This window comes from Pelophylax lessonae (assembly GCF_965119305.1).
Source record: "Pelophylax lessonae genome assembly, chromosome: 10".
Classification (NCBI taxonomy): domain Eukaryota; kingdom Metazoa; phylum Chordata; class Amphibia; order Anura; family Ranidae; genus Pelophylax; species Pelophylax lessonae.
The window spans coordinates 77,258,500-77,281,727 of NC_138777.1; the positions used below are offsets into that span (position 1 = coordinate 77,258,500).

The 23,228-nt window shown below is 42.3% G+C and overlaps 1 protein-coding gene across 2 annotated transcripts in view; it reads left to right on the plus strand.

Moving 5' to 3' along the window:
• IGF2 (insulin like growth factor 2) overlaps positions 1 to 23,228 on the plus strand; it is a 60,256-nt gene that overhangs the window by 30,716 nt on the left and 6,312 nt on the right. Inside the window, exon 2 of one of the 2 annotated variants that reach the window (XM_082270014.1) lies at positions 9,521 to 9,698. In XM_082270014.1, the coding sequence (XP_082126140.1) occupies positions 9,521 to 9,698 (178 nt within the window). The remainder of the gene's footprint in view (positions 1 to 9,520; positions 9,699 to 23,228) is intronic. The other variant, XM_082270015.1, reaches the window with a different exon arrangement.

The following is a 23,228-nucleotide window of genomic DNA, read 5'->3' on the forward strand; positions in this document are numbered from 1 at the left end:
GATTTAAGGAAGTAATTTCAGGCCTCCTAACCTACTGGGACTTGGTCCTGTTTATTTAAACCTGAAGTCACTCACTTCTGCTGAGAACTGTATAATTCTTCTAAGTGCTTAAAGGTATAGTCTGTATTTTAAAAAATGCATGTTAGCAGATGTTTGCAAGTGAAAAACATCTGTATGCTGCTCACGCAGGTTTCAGCGCTGAGATACAAGCCTTGCATGTCCTCAGATGCAAGCCTTGCATATTTTTTTTTTTTTCTAGGATTTATAATTGTGTTTTTATTGTTATGCTCCATTTATGTGCTCTCATCTTTTGGGGAGGGCTAAGGGTTCTCCGACATGGGGGTCATGGATGAGAAATCACTAAAAATAAGAAGTATCTCTGTTGCCCATAGCAATAATTCAGTTTCTCCTGTCTATTTCCCAATCAACTCTAGAATTGTAGGTAGAATTAAATATTATTGTTATAGACAATACATCCTAAAGATGGGCTACCAAATGTTGTTCAAATACAAGAGTCATGTGTATTCTTACTTGAATCTTGGTGTGATTTTTGTATTTTACTAAAGCCCCCTAACGGCGCTCCTAAAAATTATGTAAAAAAAAATAAATTAAAAAAAATTGTAAAAAATTATAAAAAAAATAAATAATAATACAAATAAAAACAACTGACACCATCCACTGCCCTACTGACACCAATCTCTTCCCTATTGACACTGCCCACTGCTCTACTGACACCATCAGTATATATATATATATACACACATGCACACATGCTTTGAGGTGCACTCCCTAATGCAATAGGCTGTGCACACCTATGGGTGTGAGGCTTTGCCTCTGTGCAGGAGCTTCCTGTAATAAAGACTGGTCACTGCTGCTCTCTCTTCTTGTGCAGGGTGACTGGTCTTGTCTCTGCCCCTGATGTACTTTTCTACAGGTACCCAGTAGTTTATGCTCTGCTCTCTGCACAGGCTATGTACAACACAGTGATGATGGCTGCTACTTTTACGTGCTAATAAATGGGTATGTAAAAGTAATTTGGTGAACACACACTAAATTTGTATCCTTTGGAGCTATTTAGGAAAGCATAAAGCTACTCACTGATATTAGCTAACTGTACTGCTTACCAGTCACTAAAAAGTCTAAAAACGTTGGTACAAATATGCATGTTTGCACCAGCCAGGCATACCTGTTTTCACCTGTGGAATGCAGATTAGCAGCACTCTTTAGAACCCTTTCACACTAGCGGACCATTCAGATCTGCCTGTCAATTTTTCAGGCGGATCTGAACGGATGCCCCATGCATCTCTATGGGGCAGCGGATGGCAGTGGAGACATGTTCGCTGACATTCGTTCTGATCCTGTCCGTCTAATCTGGACGGATAGAAACCCTGTTTTCCATCCGTCTGGCGGATCGGATGAGAACGGACAGGCGGTCCATTCTCATCCGTTTCCCCCATAGAGAAAAGCGGGGATCTGAAACCTCTGTCTCCGCACACAGTCATCCGCCTGCTCAGCGATCGATCCCCCGCTGAGCAGAATGGAGTCCGCCCACGGAGCGAACAGGTGTGAAAGAGGCTTTAGACATAACTGGCCTATCTTCGGAACACATAACATTGTCTGAGAAAAAAACCTTTGGCTTGTGTTTCTTAGTGTTCTGTAGTCACTCCATACTTCTCCGTGCAGAAAAATGTAATTAACTGAATGGCTCAATGCACTGATTCATTAAAGTGGAACTGCACTGCATCTGAGCACCACAAACCCAAAATGCTATATAATTTGTTTTTAATATTTAAAGTAAACACCTCCATCCATCCATCTCTATGCTTTATTTTGCTGAGAAATCATTTTGAAAAATACCCCTTGGCATTTCTGGCAGTGGCCATGTTGACTAAGGGCAAATTAAACATTTAGCATTTACTTCCTGGAACCCAACTGCTCTTAGCTCAGACATAGGCTGCGCTGAGAACCCTCCCTCCCCTCCTGAAGACTCCTGAGATATATGACATATATTGCCCGGGCATGGAAACCAGGAAGTTACTGAAGAAATGCGGAAAAAAAAGTTTAGAACAAGTAAATATGATATATTTCCCTATCTATTTACTAATGCTAGCAGCATGAGGATTAGAAATAGTCCATGTTAATTGAGAGAGTGAAGTTCCACTTTAAAGGATGGGGTGAGGTAAAGCATAGTTACCAACTATCCCTCTTCCTGCTGGATAGTACCCTCATTTCACAACCTGTATTGTGCTCCCCCTATGTCCAACAGAATATCCCACCAAGCAGGGGAGCAGAACAAGTTGGCAAAATAGATGTGATGTGCGCCGCCATTTTTCTTATATTAGTTACAGTACAGCTAGACGGATGACACAACCTGCTAATAGAGAATAGAGTGGTGTCTTTTCTTCACCCCCCAGCCTGCTGAATAGATGCTGAAAGGATGCTAATCAAGTCATCCTTCTGCTCACTTACCTCTCTCCTCCTATCAGCATGTTCCTAATCAATACATTTTCATGCAGCCCACCTGACTGGCATGCTCTTTGCTTTCCCAGTCTAAGAACTGCTGTATAGGGCATTATAAGAGGCTAATACCATTTGTGCACTTAGTTACATTAAAAATGATTTGAAAGTATTTATTAATGAATACAGAACGTCATTATAGTTACATCTTTTATGTTTCCCTGAAGATCACCTTTAAATATAGTGTTGTGTTAAAATGAATGGTCAGCCTGGTGGTGCATTTTTATTCATTTATAGCACCCACGCATACTGGGCTTAAAAAAACAGTTCTTTTGGCAGTAAAAAAAACTGCTCATATAGAGCGTTTTTGCACAAGCATTTAGGAGCGTTTAGGAGCTCTTAGAAGCATTTAAAAGCATTTAGCATTTTGTTTTCTGCCAGAAAACTGCTTGCAAAAAAACACAAGACAGAAGGGTTCTTTTTTTACCTCTAAACGCTAAGTGCCGGTTCACACTAGGTCGCTCCGACTTCGGGGGCGACCTGTGAAGTCGCGTGCACCGCGACTTCGGCGCGACTTGCACGGACTTCATATAATGAATGTCTATGCAAGTCGCTCCGAGGTCGCCCCGAAGTAGTACAGGACCCTTTTTCTAAGTCGGAGCGACTTGTGTCACTCCTATTAGAACGGGTCCTGTAGCACTGCATGGACCGCGGCGGACCGCGACTTGTCAGGCTGACAAGTCGCCTGACAAGTCACGGTAGAGCGAATGGACACTAAGCCTAAAATATGCCTCTAAAGGTCTAATGTGCATGGAAACATAGGATAACATTAGCTGCACCTAAAGGCAAAACGCAAAACTCCTCTAGAAGCAGCGTTTGTTTTTTTTAAACCAATGTGCATGGACCCTTAGATCTTCAGGGCCCAGTTATGTCTGACGCAGGTGCCAATGACCGAAGGTTTACACAAGCACAGTGCGCCTTTCTTTATCTAGCACCTATGTGTGCATTGCCTACAATCAGTGTGAAGGTTGCATATAAACTGCAATAAATCAGAACAGTCAGCTGAAGGTTCACAACTCAAATTTATGGGAACAATGTAAATGTTTGCCCAAGTACTTGAAAAGGTTTTCATTGTCCTAGGGTATTTATAGAAGAAATAGCAAGTTGAAGACGGTAGCTAAATTTATCAGGCCGAGCGGTAGCTAAATTTATCAGGCCGAGCGCTGCTAGGGTTCAGAAGTTTGTGGATTAAGTGTGTAAAGCTTGTGTAATAAATAACAGAACAATATAACGGTCCATACTTTGCAAGGCACTGTCTGTGTTTCCTTTTTTCTGCATGACTATCAAGGCAGTTGATTTATGGCTATTTGTATCTTCTTAAAACAATTACAAAATTGCCAGGATAAAAAAGACCCAGACCTACAAGACATTTCCTTTGTGTAAAGTAAACAGATGGGAGGATTACCAGCATTGTTTCCAGTGAAGTCACTGCCTTTGTATTAAGGCTTGTAGTAATATATTAGTGGTAGAGTTCAGGGTAAAATATTTCCAAGTAAGGGGTGCATCAGTCTTTTGAATGATAAGAGTATTTTTTGTGCTATGTGTATACAGTGTGAACTGGGCTTGAGCCTTACGGGCCTTACATGGTGCAGCTAAATAAAGATGGAAATGAACACCCATTCCATTCTCGCTATTACTTGCTCAAGTCAACATAACCTGTCCCATTCAAGGATATCAGATACCTTTTAACATTCTGAGATGAGAAAAGGGGGCACCTTTTAGCGCACAGTGTATGGGCAAAAGGATACACCCCTGCAATGCCCCCAGTTAAATGCCTCCCAACAGTCCCTGAATTCAAGGGACTGTCCCTGATTTGGAATAAAGTCCCTCTGTCCCTCTTTCCTCCTCATTTGTCCCTCACTTTGGTCTGATCTATATAGTTGTATATAAAATGCACTATTTATCTTTCAAAAAGTGTGTATGCCTATATAGTTTTCCTAATAGGTGTCCCCAGGGGCTGACTGGCAACTTTCGGCCCAGGAGGGCAAGTACAAACCAGAGGCCCATGGTGCAGCGACTCGGCCCTCCTCCCACACTCCCTCTTCCTGGCCTCCTTCTGACCCCCATTCCAGGCTGAAGCTCTGCTCTAGGTACTTTCTACTCACTGGCCGAATATGGGTTCCTGACCTGGCTACCGGGGGGGGGGGGGGGGTTGGAGGGAGGGAGCTGGGACAGCTTGGTCGGGGGGTCGCCAGGGGAGAAGAGTCTCCAGTGGGGCAAAAAAACAGCCTCTGCTCAGACACAGTTTACACCATTTATGCTGAGGGGGAGGCCTGCGCTCTGTCCTTGTCTTCATCCCACACTCAGTAAGTGTGGGGACTTTTTACTTCTCTTCCCCAGGAATCCTTTAGGCGTGTCTTTTTACGGGGCATCAGAGCGGCCTGGGGGGGGGGGGCAATTAACAACCTGTCCCCTAGCCCAGTCCTCCCCTGGGTGTCCCTCATTCCCTCATTGGGTGGTATGCGTAACACTTACAATAATAATAGTGATAATAATATTAAAAAATAATATTGCTTACTTTTTTGGGGTTGTTTCTGTGGACCAGGATTATACACAGGATACTATAGGCAGCTTATACTGCTTTGACTAGAAGGCAATGTGAAAACAAGGGACAGACTGGAGGGATAGACTGAGAGACAGTGCATTAACATACAATGCACAACCCAAGCCTTGAGTTGAGATCTTTAACTCTTTGTTAGGATAGAGAGACCTGCACATATAGTTTACAACTGATAATGAAATCTGCCAAGTTAGTACATACAGATTTAATTATAATGGGAAAAAGGTGGCGCGCTAATCTCAGTATAAACAGGATCAAACTGACATTATGAATACCACGTGAAACCAACAGTTTGATCCTGTTTATACTGAGATTAGCGCGACACCTTTTTCCCATTGTACTTTGAAGATATTGTATTCATATCTTCTTTGTGTCAGCGGCTTTTCATTCATGATTTTACTGTATGATTTATGTTCATGATATTAGCGCAGCAATTTTACCTATTACTAGATTTAATTATAGCAAACACAACTCACCAGCCCCTTTATAAACATTACATAAAAAGCAAGTATGGTGTGGGATTTTCAGTCCCAGCGTTTTCAGAGAAAAAGTACTTAAGGGGGTGAGCCCTAATTTTAAATATTCTTAAAAATTCATATGTGAATGGGAACATTTAAAAAAACAGAAAATCAGTGTTATTCCTGTTTGGTTGCAAAGGGGAATGACATTTTAAAGGTGTGAATGGGGCATTTTCAATGCTGTGTAGATACAGTATGATCCCAGTATATCATTATAGTGGCTTGTTAAAACATTATTTTATAGAACGCACTGTAGTTTTCAGAAGAAGAGACCTGAAGGGGAATGAAGTAGCTGAGCCGATGCTAATATACCAGGGGGAGTAACTACAGGGGTTGCAATTGAAACCGGGCCCCATGCTCCAGGGGGCCTGTGCAGCTCCCCTGTACACATGGATAGGAGGGGCGGTGGGGGCAGCAAGTAGAGAAATCACTGTCCTCCTTTTTCCTCATGTAGCTGCAGGAGAAAAATGGAGGAGATTGGTTCTTCTGTATGCTGTCCCTGCCACTCCTCCTATCCAGTTCACTTGTGTTCTGCTGTCTCTGGGCCCCTGTGCTGCCCCCCCCCCCCCCACTGTGCTCCCTCTCCTGCCGGCTGCTGCAGGGGATGTGTCACAATAGAGAACCAGGAAGGGGGTCGGTAAATATGTAATTTACCAGTTCCTTCCTTTTCTGAATGGACAGAGTCATAGTCAGTGACATTGTAAAAATATAAAATAAAATAAAATGATAAAGAATAATACAATTAAAATACCAAAAAATAAAAACGACTGACACCAGTGGGTGAACTTCCAGGATCGCAAAGGTCACACTTGCGACCGGGCCCTGGCATTCCACCACCGTGGGGAGGCCCCAAGATGACAGGAAGGGGGCCCACTGCAGAACTTGTGAAAGGGTCCCGCTGCAGGACTGTAATAAAGGGCCCCAGGATCAGTGGGAAGAGTCCCAGGCTTGAAGGGAAGGGCCCCGGCCAGGGGTCGGAGGGGGCCTTTATGGTTTCTTGCACTGGGGCCCTGAATGTTCTAGTTACGCCTCTGTAATATACCATATTTTTCTGAATGGTTGAGGTGATTATGAACACAGCCCTGAAAACCCAGAGAGAGGAAAGAGGAGAAAATCTCCGTCAATACAAAGAGAAAAAAACAAATACCTGTGTGCCTCTAGTAACCACATATAATCCAGCACTAGAAGGGATAGGAAAGATAATCAAAGATTTGCAACAGAGGATAAAGAAATATTCCAACAACCCACAATACTGGCTTTCAGGCAACCACCCAACATCAGCCATAAACTAATGGGCAGCAAACATCATTCTGATTATGAAGTCACAGATAAAGAAACCAAACCCTCCAACAAAAAACACTGCAAACTGCGGCCAAATCAATCAATTAAAAAGTATCACACACAAAAGGGACCTTCAATATTACAGGATTTACATCCAGTAATGTGTACCTCATCCGATGTAGAAAATGCAACAAAAGATCTCATGTTGGGGAAACAGGTCGGAAATTGCAGACAAGAATGAATTTACACAGACACACCATTAAGGAACATAAGTAAGATGATTTCTTTTTTTTCCCCAAAAAAGTTTTTGAGATAAAACATCATAGAGCATTACAAGATATCGACTTTAGTCCAGTACAGTAGTCTATTACAGAGTAAGGCATCTATGGTTATAGGGTAAGATATCAACTACAAGAACCTAACAGAAGTGAAATGCATACAAACATGCGGTAATACTCAGGGCGTGAAGAGATGAAGCCCAAAATTTGTCGATTTCTTAAAGATATCATAAAACTGGGGGCAGAATTAAGCGCAAGTAGCAGATAAGAATGGGCGTGGCTTTTTATTTTTAGGTGGTTACCTGTATACGGGGTTTGTGAGCTCGTTGTAGAGACCAAGTGTGCTTATAGAAAGTTAGGAGAATTTGTGTAATAGGTGCAGATGTTATGGTCGGGCGGGACCAAAAGTAAGGTGAATTAATAGTTCCGTAGGGCTCTATATTAGATCTATTTTGTAGCTAAAGCCAAAAAATGGGAGATGGAAAAGGGGATGCGGTAGGTAGAGAGGGAGACTGAGAAAGAAGTTGGGCAGGGGATGGAAATGAGGTGACCGGGGGAGAGAGAGAAGGAGAAAAAGAGAGGGGGAGAGGATGGAGGAAGGAAGAAAGAGAGAGAGAAAAAAAAGGGGGGGGTACAAAGAAATTCTCTTGGTTTAAAGCAGGCATGTCCAACCTGCGGCCCGGGGGCCAAATGCGGCCCGGAACCCCAGGCAATGTGGCCCACTGCCCCCTGACAATTTTTTTTTTGCTGGGGAGGAAGGAAGTCGGGTCGAGGCATGGCCACAGCGGCTTCCGACTAATGGTAGGCAGAGGCTGCCTCGGAGGGGAGGCGAGCATGTGCAGTGTTTCTCACTCCTACCACCATGACCACTTCAAATCACTGAAGTGGTCATGGTGGTTAGAGTGTTCCTTTAATATCTCTCAGAAGAAGTAAACCTCTGTATACTGATTCCATTTCATTTGACCATCTTCTAGTTAAATTAGTGCGAGGGTAGGGGGGTGGGCGGCGCGGGAAGGGCGCGGCGGCATTTTACTTCTATACCTTAACTATACTATATATTTTTTATATGCGGCCCGAGAAAATTTCTCTACACTCAATGTGGCCCAGAGAAGCCAAAAGTTGGACACCCATGGTTTAAAGTCTTGTTTTATCCTCCCAGATCTATCCTGAAAGTGAAAAGTGGTCAACTTTGCAGTGATTAATGAGGGGGAAACATGATGTGTATGGTTGGATTTCAGTCGTTCTCTTAAAAATGCATAATAAAGCTAGTCTGGTGTGGTGACCTCCCACCATCAGCCCATGTGTAGGGGTGGGAGGGCCAGCACCGGTGAAAAACTGGTAGGGACATTAGTCGGGATGGTAATTGAAGTAAGATGATTTCTGTACACCTGCAGGACATAATTTCTCACAACCATGGAAGACATGAATGCTCTGGTTCTTGAAGGGAACTTCAAACCTACTCAGGAAAGGAAAACTTTTCAACTTAAGCCCCGTACACACGTACCGATTGTCGGCCGAACGATCGGCCGTCTTTTTCCAGGGCTGTCGTGTCTGTTGAAAACTGCAAAAGACTGCACACGAATTTTGTCGGCCAACAACAGCCGACTGCAGAAGTGATGTCATGTGATGGTTAACTTTCCTTGTCTTTTTCTTTTCTGAGCATGCCCAGTCTTGCTAATCTGCTGTCTGTCGGCCGAAATCTGTACTGACTGACGAACAATCGGCCGTTCTGGTGTTGGCCAACAAAAATTTTAATGCCTGTACGACAGATTCTGTTCGGCCGAAAATGCGCTGTCGCGTGTGTACGGGGCTTTAGTATGATAATTCTATCTGACACAAAGATAATAAATACATATGGACCTCGGTTTTCGAAATCACTATCCAACAGTTTTCTGAACATCCTTACCTCTGTGACTGTTACTCCACCTCCCAGTCTATAACCCTCTCCCTACCTTATTTCCCTAACTATCCAAGTTTCATTACATTTGCTGTGTATGTTTGTGCCTTTCTTTTTTTATCTGAGATTGTCTTACTTAACATTCTGGTAAAACTTTCCACTGCTTGGATCTTGAAAAAGTGGGTGCACCTTAAAAAGCTTGTCCCATAAATTTGGATGTTAGTGCAAATAAAGAAAGGATCATGAGCAGTACTCGATTGTTCTTTCTTAATGGTTAAAATGTAGGGTTTCACCAGCAGGGATGGAATCAGAACCAGCATAAGCACAATGGCTTGTTACACACTTATATCATTGGGTCTTTACAGTGTACTCTGAAAGTAATTAATATTTGGGGAATTACGTTGTTAATAGTTTGGTATATAAATGTTTGCTTTGCCAGACACTTAACTACAATTTTTTACACTTCCAGATGCCAAGAGTGCCAGTCCCCCGACATGCCCTTCTACTCCTCTACACCTTCATAGCATACACAGCAGAGTCATCGATAGTTTCATGCCAGGGTGAGACCCTTTGTGGTGGAGAACTGGTAGACACGTTGCAATTTGTGTGTGGAGACCGAGGCTTCTACTTCGGTAAGTCAGCCTACAGTAAGTACCCATCCATTCATCAATCTTCATCATTCATTGTCATTTTTCATGTCATGCTTCACCATTGTATGTATTGTGTGTATTCACAAATTAAAGGGTATGCAAGCTTTAACAATGACCTTTTGGTCTGTTAAATATATCACTGAAAGTGTTTTGCTATATCTGAAAAGTGCAAAAAAAAAAAATACATGTTGATCATGTCAGAAATCTAGTGAGCCGATAACTTCCTGTGTTCTCTGCCTATGCTCAGTTATTATCAGTTACTAGTTATCTCTAAAGCTGCATACACACTATACAATTGTCTCTAGATTTTTTCCTTTAGATTTACCAAAGCCATATAATATGAGATCAAACCTAAACCCATTCAATTTGTATGCAATCAGACAGGCCCTTCCACTTCATAGTTGAAGGTAAATCTAAAGGAAATCAAACAACAAAAGTTGTATAGTGTGTATCCAGCTTAAGGACTACAGAACCCCACCCATTTATGAGGGGTGGAGTCCTGTACTCCTATCCTGTTTCTGTTGTCCTGATTTTGAAGGGTGAACGTTGTCACCCTAGGAAGGAAGGTGAAGGGTGAACGTTGTCACCCTAGGACAGAATGTGTAATACTGATGGGATTACAAAGTGAAAATTGGGGAAAAAGCCTAAAAAACGGAAAACCAAGCCACCACATGCAGCCACCACATCTAAGGACTGGTGAGCTGTAATATATTATAATATATATATATATATATATATATATATATATATATATAATATATATATTTTATATATTATATAATATAATATAATATAATATATATATATATATATATATATATATATATATATATATATTATATTATAATGTAATATATTACATTTTTGTTTGGGTTTAGATAGGCTTTAACAAAACTCTGCATGATCACCATGAATCAAATACTAAGGTATATGAAATGTCACAAACTGACGACGGCTGGTGGTGTAGGGTTTCTAGGGTTGGCACCCTGCTAAAAAACAAACATCTACAGAGAAGATTACAAACAGGCCAGGACGCATCGGAGAAGGGTTTGCTGTAGTTGTGTCCAGTTTAACCCTCTCTGTTCCTGAAATAGATTCAACATCTTACTTCGTTTATCATTCTAGGAATTTAACCCACCCTGCGCTGGAATTCTTCAGCGCCAGTGTCAGCAGTCCGTGAAAACCGCGTTAATGCTTTGCAGTGTTTAAATAAATACCATATCTGACTTGGCCCTGTTTATCAAAGCAGTTTTCAGTTGAAATTGAATCCCAATCTGCTTCAGACGCCTCTGCTAGGACTGTGCTTACAAAAGCAGAGCCTCATGCTAAAGTCAATCTGTTAGCCATATTAAACTTTTTAAAAGCCCAACTCTGGGCAAAAAAAAAGTTTTCCCATGGAGTGGAGCTGTACTCACGCTGCACGGGTCAACTGCTCGTTTTGTCTAGAGGTGACGAGAAAGCTATATACTTAGCGGATCCTTCATTCCACTGGAAAATGGCACTCCCCTACAGTCCAGCGGTGGACTGTTCCCAGTCTATAAAGTGCAAGGGGCTTTGCATTTTACAAGGGAATTTTCCCTTAGCTTAGAGAATGAGGTGAAAATTCACTTTGCAAAAAAGAAAAATCCCAATCACGTGCATGTAAAATTTTTTTGCTGGCATATGATTGGATGGTGGAAGTCAGCAGAGCTTCACTTCATTCTCTAAGCTTAGGGATATTTCACTTGCAAAGTGAACAGTCCATTTGCTTTGAGTAAATCAACATTAGTAAATTAACATTGCCTTGTTGCCCATCAACTATTTGTTATGTTTTCAGTACTGGGAAAAACCATGCAGGATTCTAAGTGTTGGATGATTAATCCTTGTGTTGGTTGAAGGGCTGGTGAATAAGGCCCGTTCACATGATCAGGCCTGTCAGTTTTTTGGGCTTTCCACCAGTCACCCTTATGGACCGGCGGGTGTAAACGGAATTGTGTCCAGTTACAGCCATCTACCTCCAATCTGATCCATTCTACTGGAAAAAAAAAAAACAAAACGGAAGGGAAAAAAAACAGATAAGTCCCCCTCCCTTTGGGAGGACCAGATCAAAGGCAGCCAGGTGTAAATGGACAGTGGCCACCCATTGAGAAGAGTGGTGTCTGTCCGTGTCCGTTCAGCATAAACTGGGCAGACATGGACCTGTTATCTCCCCACTCTGTTGTGATCATCAGGGGATCAGTGGACAGATCCACCTGCTAATCTAATCGTAGTCCGCCCCATGTGAAAGGGGCATAAAGGGTGCATTAGTATCCTCTTCACACCATATGTATTGGGCTGCTCTTCAGCCTTGACAAAATGTAGTGACAATATATATAGACAAAGCCTTCCAGTTTGGTAGGACATGCTACACTTTTTTGTTGCATCACAGTACACAACATTGCATTACATTCTGTGGCTGCTGGTGTGAACCAGCCCTTAATATGGATGGACCATCAACATATATGGAATGTTGAGGGGCTATCAGCAGTTACGATTTCCAATTTTTCTCTTATAGCCCTATATACATTAGAGGGTCAAAGACTGGGTTTTCTGTTTTGAGAAAAAAAGAAGTACAGCAAAAGCTTGTTTGGCTGTACTTCTCCTGTGGATCACAGGAGTGTAGTTCTTTCTGCTCTCCTGTAACCCATTTTCAGCAGACAGTGGGCTGAAGCTCGCTTTCGGCTGACATCACAGAGTTGGTTCGGGCAAGATTGCGACAATGAAGTCTTGATCCGCCCACATGCCTGGACTAGCACCCGGCTCGGCCTCTCAGCCCAGCGCTCCTGTGAAGTGAGGGAGGGGGGGGGGGGGGCAGAGCCGACAGCGGTGACTGACATTTACCACCTCTCCTCTCAGGGTGCCCTCAGAACCGAGCGATTGGTGGCATTTCATCGCTCGGTTCTCAGTGTTAGAGCCGGGGGGACCGATGCTGCATCCACCTAGGTGAGTATAATTCTGCAAAAAAAAAAAAACATACTTCTTTTTTAATTCACAAATGATTTGTTTACCAAATTAAAAAGATAAAATTGTTTTGAGAGAAGAAGAAAATGAATTTATTGGCACTTAAAGAGCCAATAAATTATTAGGACTGGCTACACGGAACCGGGGGGAGGTGTTTCGAAAACTGGAGAGTGCAAAATCTGGTGCAGCTCTGAATAGAAACCAATCAGCTTCCAGGTTTGATTGCCAATGCAATATTGAACAACCTGAAGTTACAAGCTGATTGGCGACGATGCACAGCTGTTCCAGATTCTGAGTGCTCCAGTTTTAGTAAATCTCCCCCAGATACTTGCAAGTGCTCGTACACCAGATACTTGCAAGTGCTCGTACACACTGTATTCGCTGAGCTGCATTGATCTGCATAGAGTCCAGTGATGGCAGTTTATGTGATTAAAGTAAGGGTGTCTTTACCCAAATACCATAGAATAGATCAAGTCAACGCAAGCTCAATGCAAGGGCACATAGACAGCAATTGTTTACTATGTGCCATGTTCACCCATAATGCTGCACTGAGGTGTTGTGCCCCAAAAAGCAGCATGTGTGCAGTTTTACACATGTCACTGCAGCGTAGTATGTTGCAACAGGCTGCATCACATAGACTGCAATGAACTTCAATAAAATTAAAAACAAAAAAGTTAACCGTGCGATACGCTATATTAATGCACTGCACTGCTAACCCCCCCTCCCCCCAACAGTCCTATGCAACGCACATCAGCGCGCGAGCATTTTAGCACTCGGTCTGGTCTGAACAAGCTATAACCGTCTGGCATTCTACTTGTACACGTTGCAAAGCCAGCCATCAGTGGTGGGAGTAGAAGCAGTTCTTGTTTGCACAGTAGGATTGCCAGCTGTACACTATTAGCAGAGACACCCTTTGTTTTTAGGAGATAATATTGTTCTGTTCCCCAATGTCCCTAACCTGCAATCCTCAGCTAATAAAAAACATCAGTCATGGTGGAATCCTGTTATTTCTTTCCTTTTATCTTTAAGACTGATGTCAGATGGGAGCGTGGGTACTGCAACTTAAAGTAGATGTAAAGGCTAAATGGCAATTCATTTGCTAAAGTTCAGTATATCATTAAACAAGCAATTTCTAAAAAACAAAAAATTAATTTTACTTTTTTTTTTTTTCCTATTCTGCATTTTGGCACTGCAGACACTTTTCAGACACTTTTTATCTACATGCATGCGCTTTAGCCCACCTGGCATTTTTTAGAGTGGCTTCGTGATGGTGACCATGGCTGGGCCCCTTGTAGTTACCATGTGACAGGGTGACAACACAAAACAAAATAGTTGAGAGACATGGATAGTGTTGTCACCCTGTAACAGTCCCGGAGCAAGGTGCTTCATGGCAGGATCTCCAGGGATTATTTAAAAAAAAAAAAAAAGCTATAGAATTAGGCCTCTTTTACACCAGATGCAGTAAAAATGCGTTTTTCAACTCAGTATGAACACATATGCAAAAAAAGAGCGTATTTCAATTTTCCTAGTTTCTACCATTGCGGTGTTTTTTTATGTGCATTAAAAAAAAAAAATGTCACGTCAATGCAACTCAGCAAAAAAAATAAAATAAAAAATAAACACAAATAATGCCTAAAAAAACACATCGCAAACACTGCAAATGATCTTGGTCCAAACTAATGATCAGGAGTGGCAGGACCAGCTCCTGATCTTGTGACATTTTCTGACAGTCAATCACAACGGTTATAAGCTTGGCCGATCCATCCTTCTCTCCAGGAGTACGGATCCAATAAAGTCACAGTGGGGATGGACAGAAAACATAAATCTTCTATGAGATGTTAGTGTTTGGGTTTACATCTGTTGTAATCAGATGTAGTATTTAAAGTGTATTTACATGTATTATAGTATAATCCACTAGAACAGTGGCCTCCAAACTGCAGCCCGGGGGCTAGATGTGGCTCTTTGCTTGCCTTTATCTGGCACTATTCCATCCAATGACACCAAGGATGGGGTACCATTCCTCCCACTGACACCAGTGGTGGGGCACTATTCCTCAGACAGAAAGCAATGATGGGCTGTTATTCCTCCCACAGATCCCAAGAATGGGGCACCGTTATTCCCACAGATACCAACAATATGGAACTATTCCTCCCTCTAAAATCAATGATGGGGCATTTTCTACTCCCACTGGCCACAGTCTGCCCCCCCCCCCCCCCACTAAAGTCTAAAGGACAGCAAACTGGCCCTTTGTTTAGAAAGTTGGAGACCCCTGCACTAGAATATTATCATCCAATGCCCTGCTTTCACCTAACTTTGTCCCTTATTGTAAAATAGGATTGTTGGCATCTCTGCTGCATGGTAGTGTGCCTGACACATAATCAATATATTAGAGCCATTTCTGTTCTTAAAACACTAGTGTGCCAGAGAACTTAGGGCCTGCATCAACAGGCTTTGGACTTCTGTTGATGGCAACAGTTTGAGGTGCTTCTGAGACCATTCAGAATCCACTGACAGGTGCATTTAACCTGCAGTTGATGTCTTCCTGACATGCATTTGACCTGCAGTTGATGTCTTCCTGACATGCATTTGACCTGCTTCAAGTGGGTTCTGCATTCTTATAGACATGTATGGGAGTGGTGAGGTCATGCACAAATCTGGTGTGGGGGGAGGGGGCGGGATGTGAATACCCCTAGCAACTACCCTAAAATATAGTGTAGATGGGTATTTCTCTAGTCTCTAGATGTGGGTACATTGCTAATATAAAGTGGCACTAAACCCTCCTATCTGTAAGGCCCTATTCACACGGGGCAGAATCCGTCCAAGAGGATCAGCCTGCTCAGCAGGGGATCTCTCCACTGAGGCAGATGACAGGTCCATGTCAGCTCTCTATGGGGCGGTCGGATGGAAATGGACTGCACGTTCATTTGCATCTGATTGTCCAACCAGCTGGACGGATGGTGAAAGTATCCCGATCTGTCTGCTTTTAGCAGACCGAATCATATGCCAGCAGGTGACAGCGGACACATGTCCACTGACTATTGGCGCTTTTCCACTGCATGGAACCGAACGGTTTGGCTCGCTTTTGTGCTTTTCGACTGCTGGTACCGCATGGTATGGTGTAGGAACGGTTCGGTACGGTACGGTAGGATACGGTACGGCGGTGCTTTTCCACTGCATGGAACCCGAACGGTACGGCTCTCAAAAACAGTACTACCTCGATTGTGGTTCCAAGAGGTACCATACCCGGTACCATATCCCACAATCCTTTGCATGCAGTCACTACTAGCCACTGATTGGTCAGAGAATCCCACCCACCCCGTTGTTATCCCACCCACTTAACTTTAGTACTACTTTAGTGGAAAAGCAAACCATACCGTACCGTGCCGAACCGTTCCAACACCGTACCATGCGGTACCAGCAGTGGAAAAGCAAACAGGGCCAAGCAGGGCCGAGTAGAGCCGAGCCGGTACTTTCAGTGGAAAAGTGCCAATTGTGAACAATGGGTGGTCTGATCCGGTCCACCTAAAAAACGGACAGGTGGACCTGATTGGTCTGCTGGTGTGAAAAGGGGTCTTACAGCCAAAGAAGCTGCGATCTTAGTCTCTGTTTGATCTGCAATTGCTATGGTGCTATAAACACAACTTTTTTTTTTTTTGGAAACTGTTAAATTGATGGGTTTAGTTCCGCTTTAAGCTTTCATTTCTGATGTCATCATTTAAAGTGTGGCGTATTTAATCCCCAAGGTGTGACAGCTGTCTCTAGTAGAAAACATGAAGAAAGAGGCAAGCTTTCATCCCCATGAACAGCTGATAAGAGTTTGTTCTCTGGAGCTTGTGCTGACTGTGCACATTCCTGCCCTGTGTATCCTTCCCGGTAAAGTTGGCAGGGAAGAAAAGGAAGACCCAGGCAGGAGGCAGAATGGGGGGACATCGGTTCAGTGAGTTAGGTCCCACAAAGACCCTCTTTGTTGCTTCCTGCATTCCTCAGTGAGAGTAGCCGAGGGGGGAGGGAGATTGTTTACTTCAAATTCCCCTTTAACTCAGTTTGATTGATTTGGTAAAAGAGCAGGGTGGGTGTTTGAGGTAAGAGAGGGACAAGGGAAGGATGCTGAAAGGAAATTTCCAGCATATTTACTGCACACATGTCGTGAGAGAAAAATACCAAATGCAGGAAACCTACAAGGCCCGACAGGCCGGTCATGTCTTCCTGGTTAATGGGCTGTGCTGTCACCCAGAAGAACAAGGCACACTGTCTGTAGCCTCAGCTTGTACAGCGGGGCTGACTGTCATGGTTAATGAATGTTGTTGTCCATAGCAACCAGATTTTTCCTTTCACTGCTGCATACTGGAAATATGAAAGGGAGAGTATTATTGCTTGTGGCTGGCAGTGTTTTTTAATCCTTTCAGAGATTTTTACTGCGTGCCAGTCTTTTTTATCTTCAGATCTCAAATGAGAACTTTCAGTATTATCGCACAGACAGAGGAACAATTCAAACCGGCATTGGGATATGTATGAGGACGCAAATGTGAATTACATGTTTTTGATAAATTAGTCTGACTGTACATATAGCTACATTCCAGGTATGTACTATATTGCACACTTATATTGGTCCACTTGGTACAATGTAAGTAAGCAATATTCATAACTGATATGCCACTGGGAAAGCTGGCAATCACTGTAGTAGTCAGGATATCTTCCAGATCCTGTACCAATTGGCTGCCCCTCTGCACACTGGTCCATGGGGTTGCTTGCTTGGCACTGCTACCATTCGTAGAGTGTATTGTATATTTTTCAGTGAATACAAGCCAATCTCTGATTGGCTGAGGCAGAGTGGATGTCACGATCTTCAGCTCATCCAATCAGAGAATGCCTTGTATTTATTTGAAAAAACAAGGCGTTTAAATGGCAGTGATATTGAGCAAGCAGCCCTTGTGGTCAGTGTGCAGTGGGGAAGCAGCTTGCAAAGAACACAATACAATACCACAGCGAGAGGGATTCCCAATCCATATCAAATGTGTGGATGGGAGAACCAAGGTATTTTCTTTTGTTCAATCTGGTGGTTGAAAAAACCACATTGCATAATGTATGGGCTGCCTTAGGGTGGACTTATTACTATTACATGCCATTGTATTTTTAGGCTAGATGAGGCTGTAACAGCTGTACCGCTGCTATGATTTTTAGTCATGGCAGCGGCACATGAAAAGCAGACCTATGGTAAGATGACCAGATTTTTAACCTCCCTGGCGGTATGATTATGTCAGGAATTACATACCAAAAGCGGTACAATTGTTTTCATGGAAATTTGGCGTTATGTATTATAGGCCTACAATTCTTAGTAATTACTGACTTAAACCTGACCAAAACAAGAGTCTAGTAGACATCCCAGATGTGATAAATTTGAAACACAAACGCGTGAATTATAATCGAATCAATAATATTATTTTATTATTTAATATATAATATATATAATAAAATTATATTATTGATTAGATTATAATTCATGCATTATATATTATATATAGATATATGTGTGTGTGTGTGTGTATATATATATATATATAAAACGCATGAATTATAATTGAATCAATAATATAATTTTATATATATATATATGTGTGTGTGTGCATATATATATATATATATATATATATATATATATATATATATACATATATATATATATATATATATATATATATATATATATATATATATATGCATATATATATATATATATATATATGCATATATATATATATATATATATATATGCGCATATATATATATATATAAAATATAAAATGTGTTTTGTGTTTTGTGCAACCTTTTTTTTTTTTTTTTGAATTTCCCTCCCTAGTTCCGCTCCCATGCAGCATTGCTGCTGCAGGGAACGGAACTAGGAAGTCATCACACCGACGGAGGACGGAGGAGCGGCGGGACTCTCGGCTGGCGATCTCAGCAATGACAGATCATCGCTGAATCGCCAGGACAAGGTAAGAGAACACCGCTGCGCTCTCTGCACATCCACCCCGAGCGTGACTCGGGGTTACCGCTCCTGCAATGAAAAATCCACCCCGAGTCACGCTCGGGATTACCGCCTAGGTGGTTAAAATGAAATCCGGGGACATATTTTTTTTTACAAATTGGCAAATAGTAACCTATTTTATAAGCAGATTTTCCTCAAATTATATATGCAGTGTATGTGGTATGTGTTTATGAAATGATTGCATGATATATACGTTATTTCTCACATTTCGGCCTTGAGATGAAAAAAAAAAATGATACTTCTTAGAATTTTTGGGAATATGACTACCAAATGTTAAGAAGATAAGATAGAGAAAAAACTTTTTAATGCATATTTTGTATTTTATTCTGACCAAAGAAGCACAGAGGTGTGCTATGTACAGAGTGCAGAGTTCAGGGATTTGCTATGTACAGGGTGCTGAGTTCAGGGGTGTGCTATGTACAGGGTGCAGAGTTCAAGGGTGCGCTATGTACAGAGTGCAGAGTTCAGGGGTGCGCAATGTACAAAGTGCAAAGTTCAGGGGTGTGCGATGTACAAAGTGCAGAGTTCAGGGGTGTGCGATGTACAGAGTGTAGAATTCAGGGGTGTGCTATGTACAGGGTGCAGTGTTCATAGGTGTGGGATGTACAGAGTGCAGAATTCAGGGGTGTGCTATGTACAGAGTGCAGAGTTCAGAGGTGCACTATGTACAGAGGGCAGAATTCAGGGGTTCGGGATATACAGGGTGCAGAGTTCAGGGGTGCGCAATGTACAGAGGGCAGAGTTTAGGGATGCACAGCGTACAAAAATTGTGACATATGCAAGTAGTGGCATCTGAATTTTGGGGTTGATATGAGGGTGCTTAAAGAATTTTTGGAGGTGCTAAAGCACACCCAAGAATCCACCTGGAGCCACCCCTGCCAGGGACAAAACCGGGGACAGCCTTGGTCTGGGGACAGTGTCCTCAGTCCGGGGACTGTCCCCAGAAACCAGGACATCTAACCTATGGGGATTCTTTTTTTTTTCTAAGCACTTTCTAAATATCTGCCAGTCCTCAATTAAGGAACAAATAGCTGCTGAAAAGGTCCACTTTAATTCTAGCTCTTATGTTCGAGACTGCTTTGCAGAATAGCCATTCCTAATCACTGGGAGTTATTGTTTTGTTTGTGGAGGCTGAATCTTTCCACAAAAATGTTTCTCCTTTTCTTTTTCGTTTTCAACTAAGCTGCTAAAGTTATTGCCATCAGAATTGCCAAAAACAGCTTTAGAAAGTACACCCATTTTTTTTTCTGCTTCAGTATTTTACAGTCAAGAGAATTTTTTATTGCTAACAGGAGTTTTTCTGTGTTTCCTGATTGCTGTTTGATGGTTATTGTATGCTGAGACAAAGGCAGAGCTGGCAGCCTGTAGTATTAATGGACGTATATTTGTTGGAGCCCTCCAAAGAAACTTTAACATTTGTTCTTAGAAAATAATTTTACCATTTTTCTTCATGTGAAAATAGATGCAGTTTAAAGTTGTACTAAATGCTAGGCTTTTTTTCATAATGCATTATCTATCTATAAAAAATATGTATCTTTAAAAAAAAAATGCCCCGGTACCTTTCTATGTCCCCCATCCCAAAACACGTACAGTACTTATGTCCTTTGTCACTGCTGCCAGGTCCAGGACAATTTAAGCTACTTCCCTGATCTCCCGGTTTGTAGAATGCCCCCCTATCCCCAAAACACTTACCTGCGTCCCTTGTCACTCCTGTCAGGTCCAGAACAATTTGAGCTGCTTCCTTGACCTACCGGGTTGTAGAATGCCCCCCATCCCCTAAACATTTGCCTGCGGCCCTTGTCACTCCTGTCAGGTCCAGGACAATTTGAGCTGCTTCCCTGACCTCCCGGGTTGTAGTCCCACCCCCCCCATCCCCCAAACAGTTACCAGTGTCCCTTGTCACTGCTTCCAGGTCCAGGACAATTTGAGCTGCTTCCTTGATCTCCCTGGTTGTAGAATGCCTCCCATCCCCAAAACACTTACCTGCGTCCCTTGTCACTCCTGTCAGGTCAAGAACAATTTGAGCTGCTTCCCTGACCTACCGGGTTGTAGAATGCCTCCCCCATCCCCCAAACACTTACCTGTGGCCCTTGTCACTCCTGTCAAGTCCAGGACAATTTGAGCTTCTTCCCTGACCTGCCGGGTTGTAGTCCCCCCCCATCCCCCAATCCCCTAAACACTTACCAGCATCCCTTGTCACTGCTGCCAGGTCCAGGACAATTTGAGCTGCTTCCCTGATCTCCCGGGTTGTAGAGGAGAGTACTGAAGGCAGTGGGGCTACAGGCCCTGCTTGTGTCTGTCAAATTGCTGGGAGAAGGAAGGAGCATGTAGGGGCCTGGCTAGCTGGGCATTATGTGTGTCATTAGACGCACACAGCACTGACATAGGACACGCCGGCAAACAGGCAGGAGAGGTCAGCAGTTTGGGGACCAACAGGAGGAGAATAAGACTTTTTTAAAAAAAAAAAAGAATCATCATCTAATGGAAGTGTGGACCTCCTCTTCTAATATTAAAAAAATGGGTTTAATAGCAGGTCTAAAGGGTATGTACAGCCTAATAGTTACCTTCTATTATTTAATCCATTTTGGTCTATTAAAGAGACTTCATCATTGACCATTCATTTCAGTGAGAATCTTCGCATAAGAATATGTGTGCATTTAACATATTTTAAGTTGCTGGACACTGCCATCTGGAACAAGATGCCAGCAGTCCAGCAGATTTAGAGCTTTCAAATAAATGACAACATATATTCCCCTTTAATCCTACCCTGGCAGCTACATAGAAGTTTGTACAGTATATGAAGGTGAAGGGAGGGGTGGAGGAGCTGGGCCAGCAGGGATTAATTAGACCCTCCCAGAAGAGCAGAAGGCTAAGATGTACAAGGAGGGAAGGCGCTGTGCTAAGGGATTGACACTTTCCTAACAAGTTTACAAATCAATAAAATTGTTTATGGAAAAGGAAGATGATTTTACTTGCAATTTTTTTCATTTTTGCCTGAATTCGGACCTAGAACGGAGCCAAAGACACACAGGACCCCTGTGCAATCCTCTCCACAGCCGCCCCGGAGATGTGTGAACTGACTCCATTGAGAGTCGGTCATGCAAATTGAAAATGAATGCATTAGTATGGGCCCTTAAGATGAAGTTAGGCCATTTTGCTTGCTTAATAAATAAACCTGATGGTAATTAACTGACTTCTGTAATCAGCAATGAGAGCATTTCATGCAGGAACATGGCATGCCAGTTTAAGGAAAAGTATGCAGACAAACATCCACAAAACACGTGAGAATCTTCAAAACCCAGACTACATTTAAACGAACTAACTGGCTGTTCAAAACAATGCTTTTACTTTCTCAAGTTAATTATATACTTTACTAGACTCTGCTTTGGCAGTTTGTAATTATAGAGAAAATGATTTGAAATAAATATATGCATAATTAACACTGTGAAATTTCTAAGAAATTCAAATATAGTCACTGCAAAAAAACAACACGTATAAATAGATCTCCTGATCAAACATCACATAAAAGCAATTTTATCCACTTGGTCATGGGCCACATCATACAGCAAAACCCCAGTTAGTGTCACAGATACCGCAGCTTTAACACCGCCACTTAGGAAAAAGAGATTGTTTTCAGTAACGGGTAAGCAGTGAATGAGTAGGCCACCACAACAAGCTAGCGGTGCTTTATATATACACATCAGATTCAATTTTTAGCATATCACGAAGTGTTTATCAAGTTACGGTTGGCCTTGTTTATGGAGATGTCTGAGGGAAGAACTGCCTCAGACTGTTTATGTTGCCACATAACAACCAAGATTCATCACTGCAAAGGAAAATGACAGAGAACAAGAATAATCTAGCATGGAACATAAATGGGAAGTCTTTCTTCCTCTGGGCACCCCTCCCTTACCTTCACATTTTCCTAGGTGTGAACATGATAACCTGGCTAAGCTATTGGTTTGCGTTTGCTTGTGCACTGGTAGATGTACTTGTGTTGACATCTAGGCACAATCTGGCTATAATCTCACATCTTTGGGCACCTTTAGTTCTAGTCAATACAAGATAAGACACCTTGACACATTGGGTAAATGGCTTTATATGTTAAAGTGTATCTTAACCCAAAAACAAAAATTTAATACAGTAAAACCTTGGATTGTGAGTATAATGCATTCCGGAAACGTGCTTGTAATCCAAAGCACTTGTATATCAAAGCTAATTTCCCCATAAGAAATAGTGGAAACTTAAATGATTCGTTCCACAACCACAAAAAAAAGTGTCAATAGGGAATGCATAAAGCAGAATCCAGCAGGAGCTACAGATTATAAAAGAGAATAGAGGTGCCTCTAAGTGTAGCAATATGGTTATATTAAATGAAGGTACAACATTTAGCAACTCACATGGTTGATGATTAAATCAGGCACCCCTAAGAATGCAGGCATCCAGAATAAAGCTGTCCACAAAGACAGGGCCATCTTACTGAATAGGCCTGGGGGGCCCCA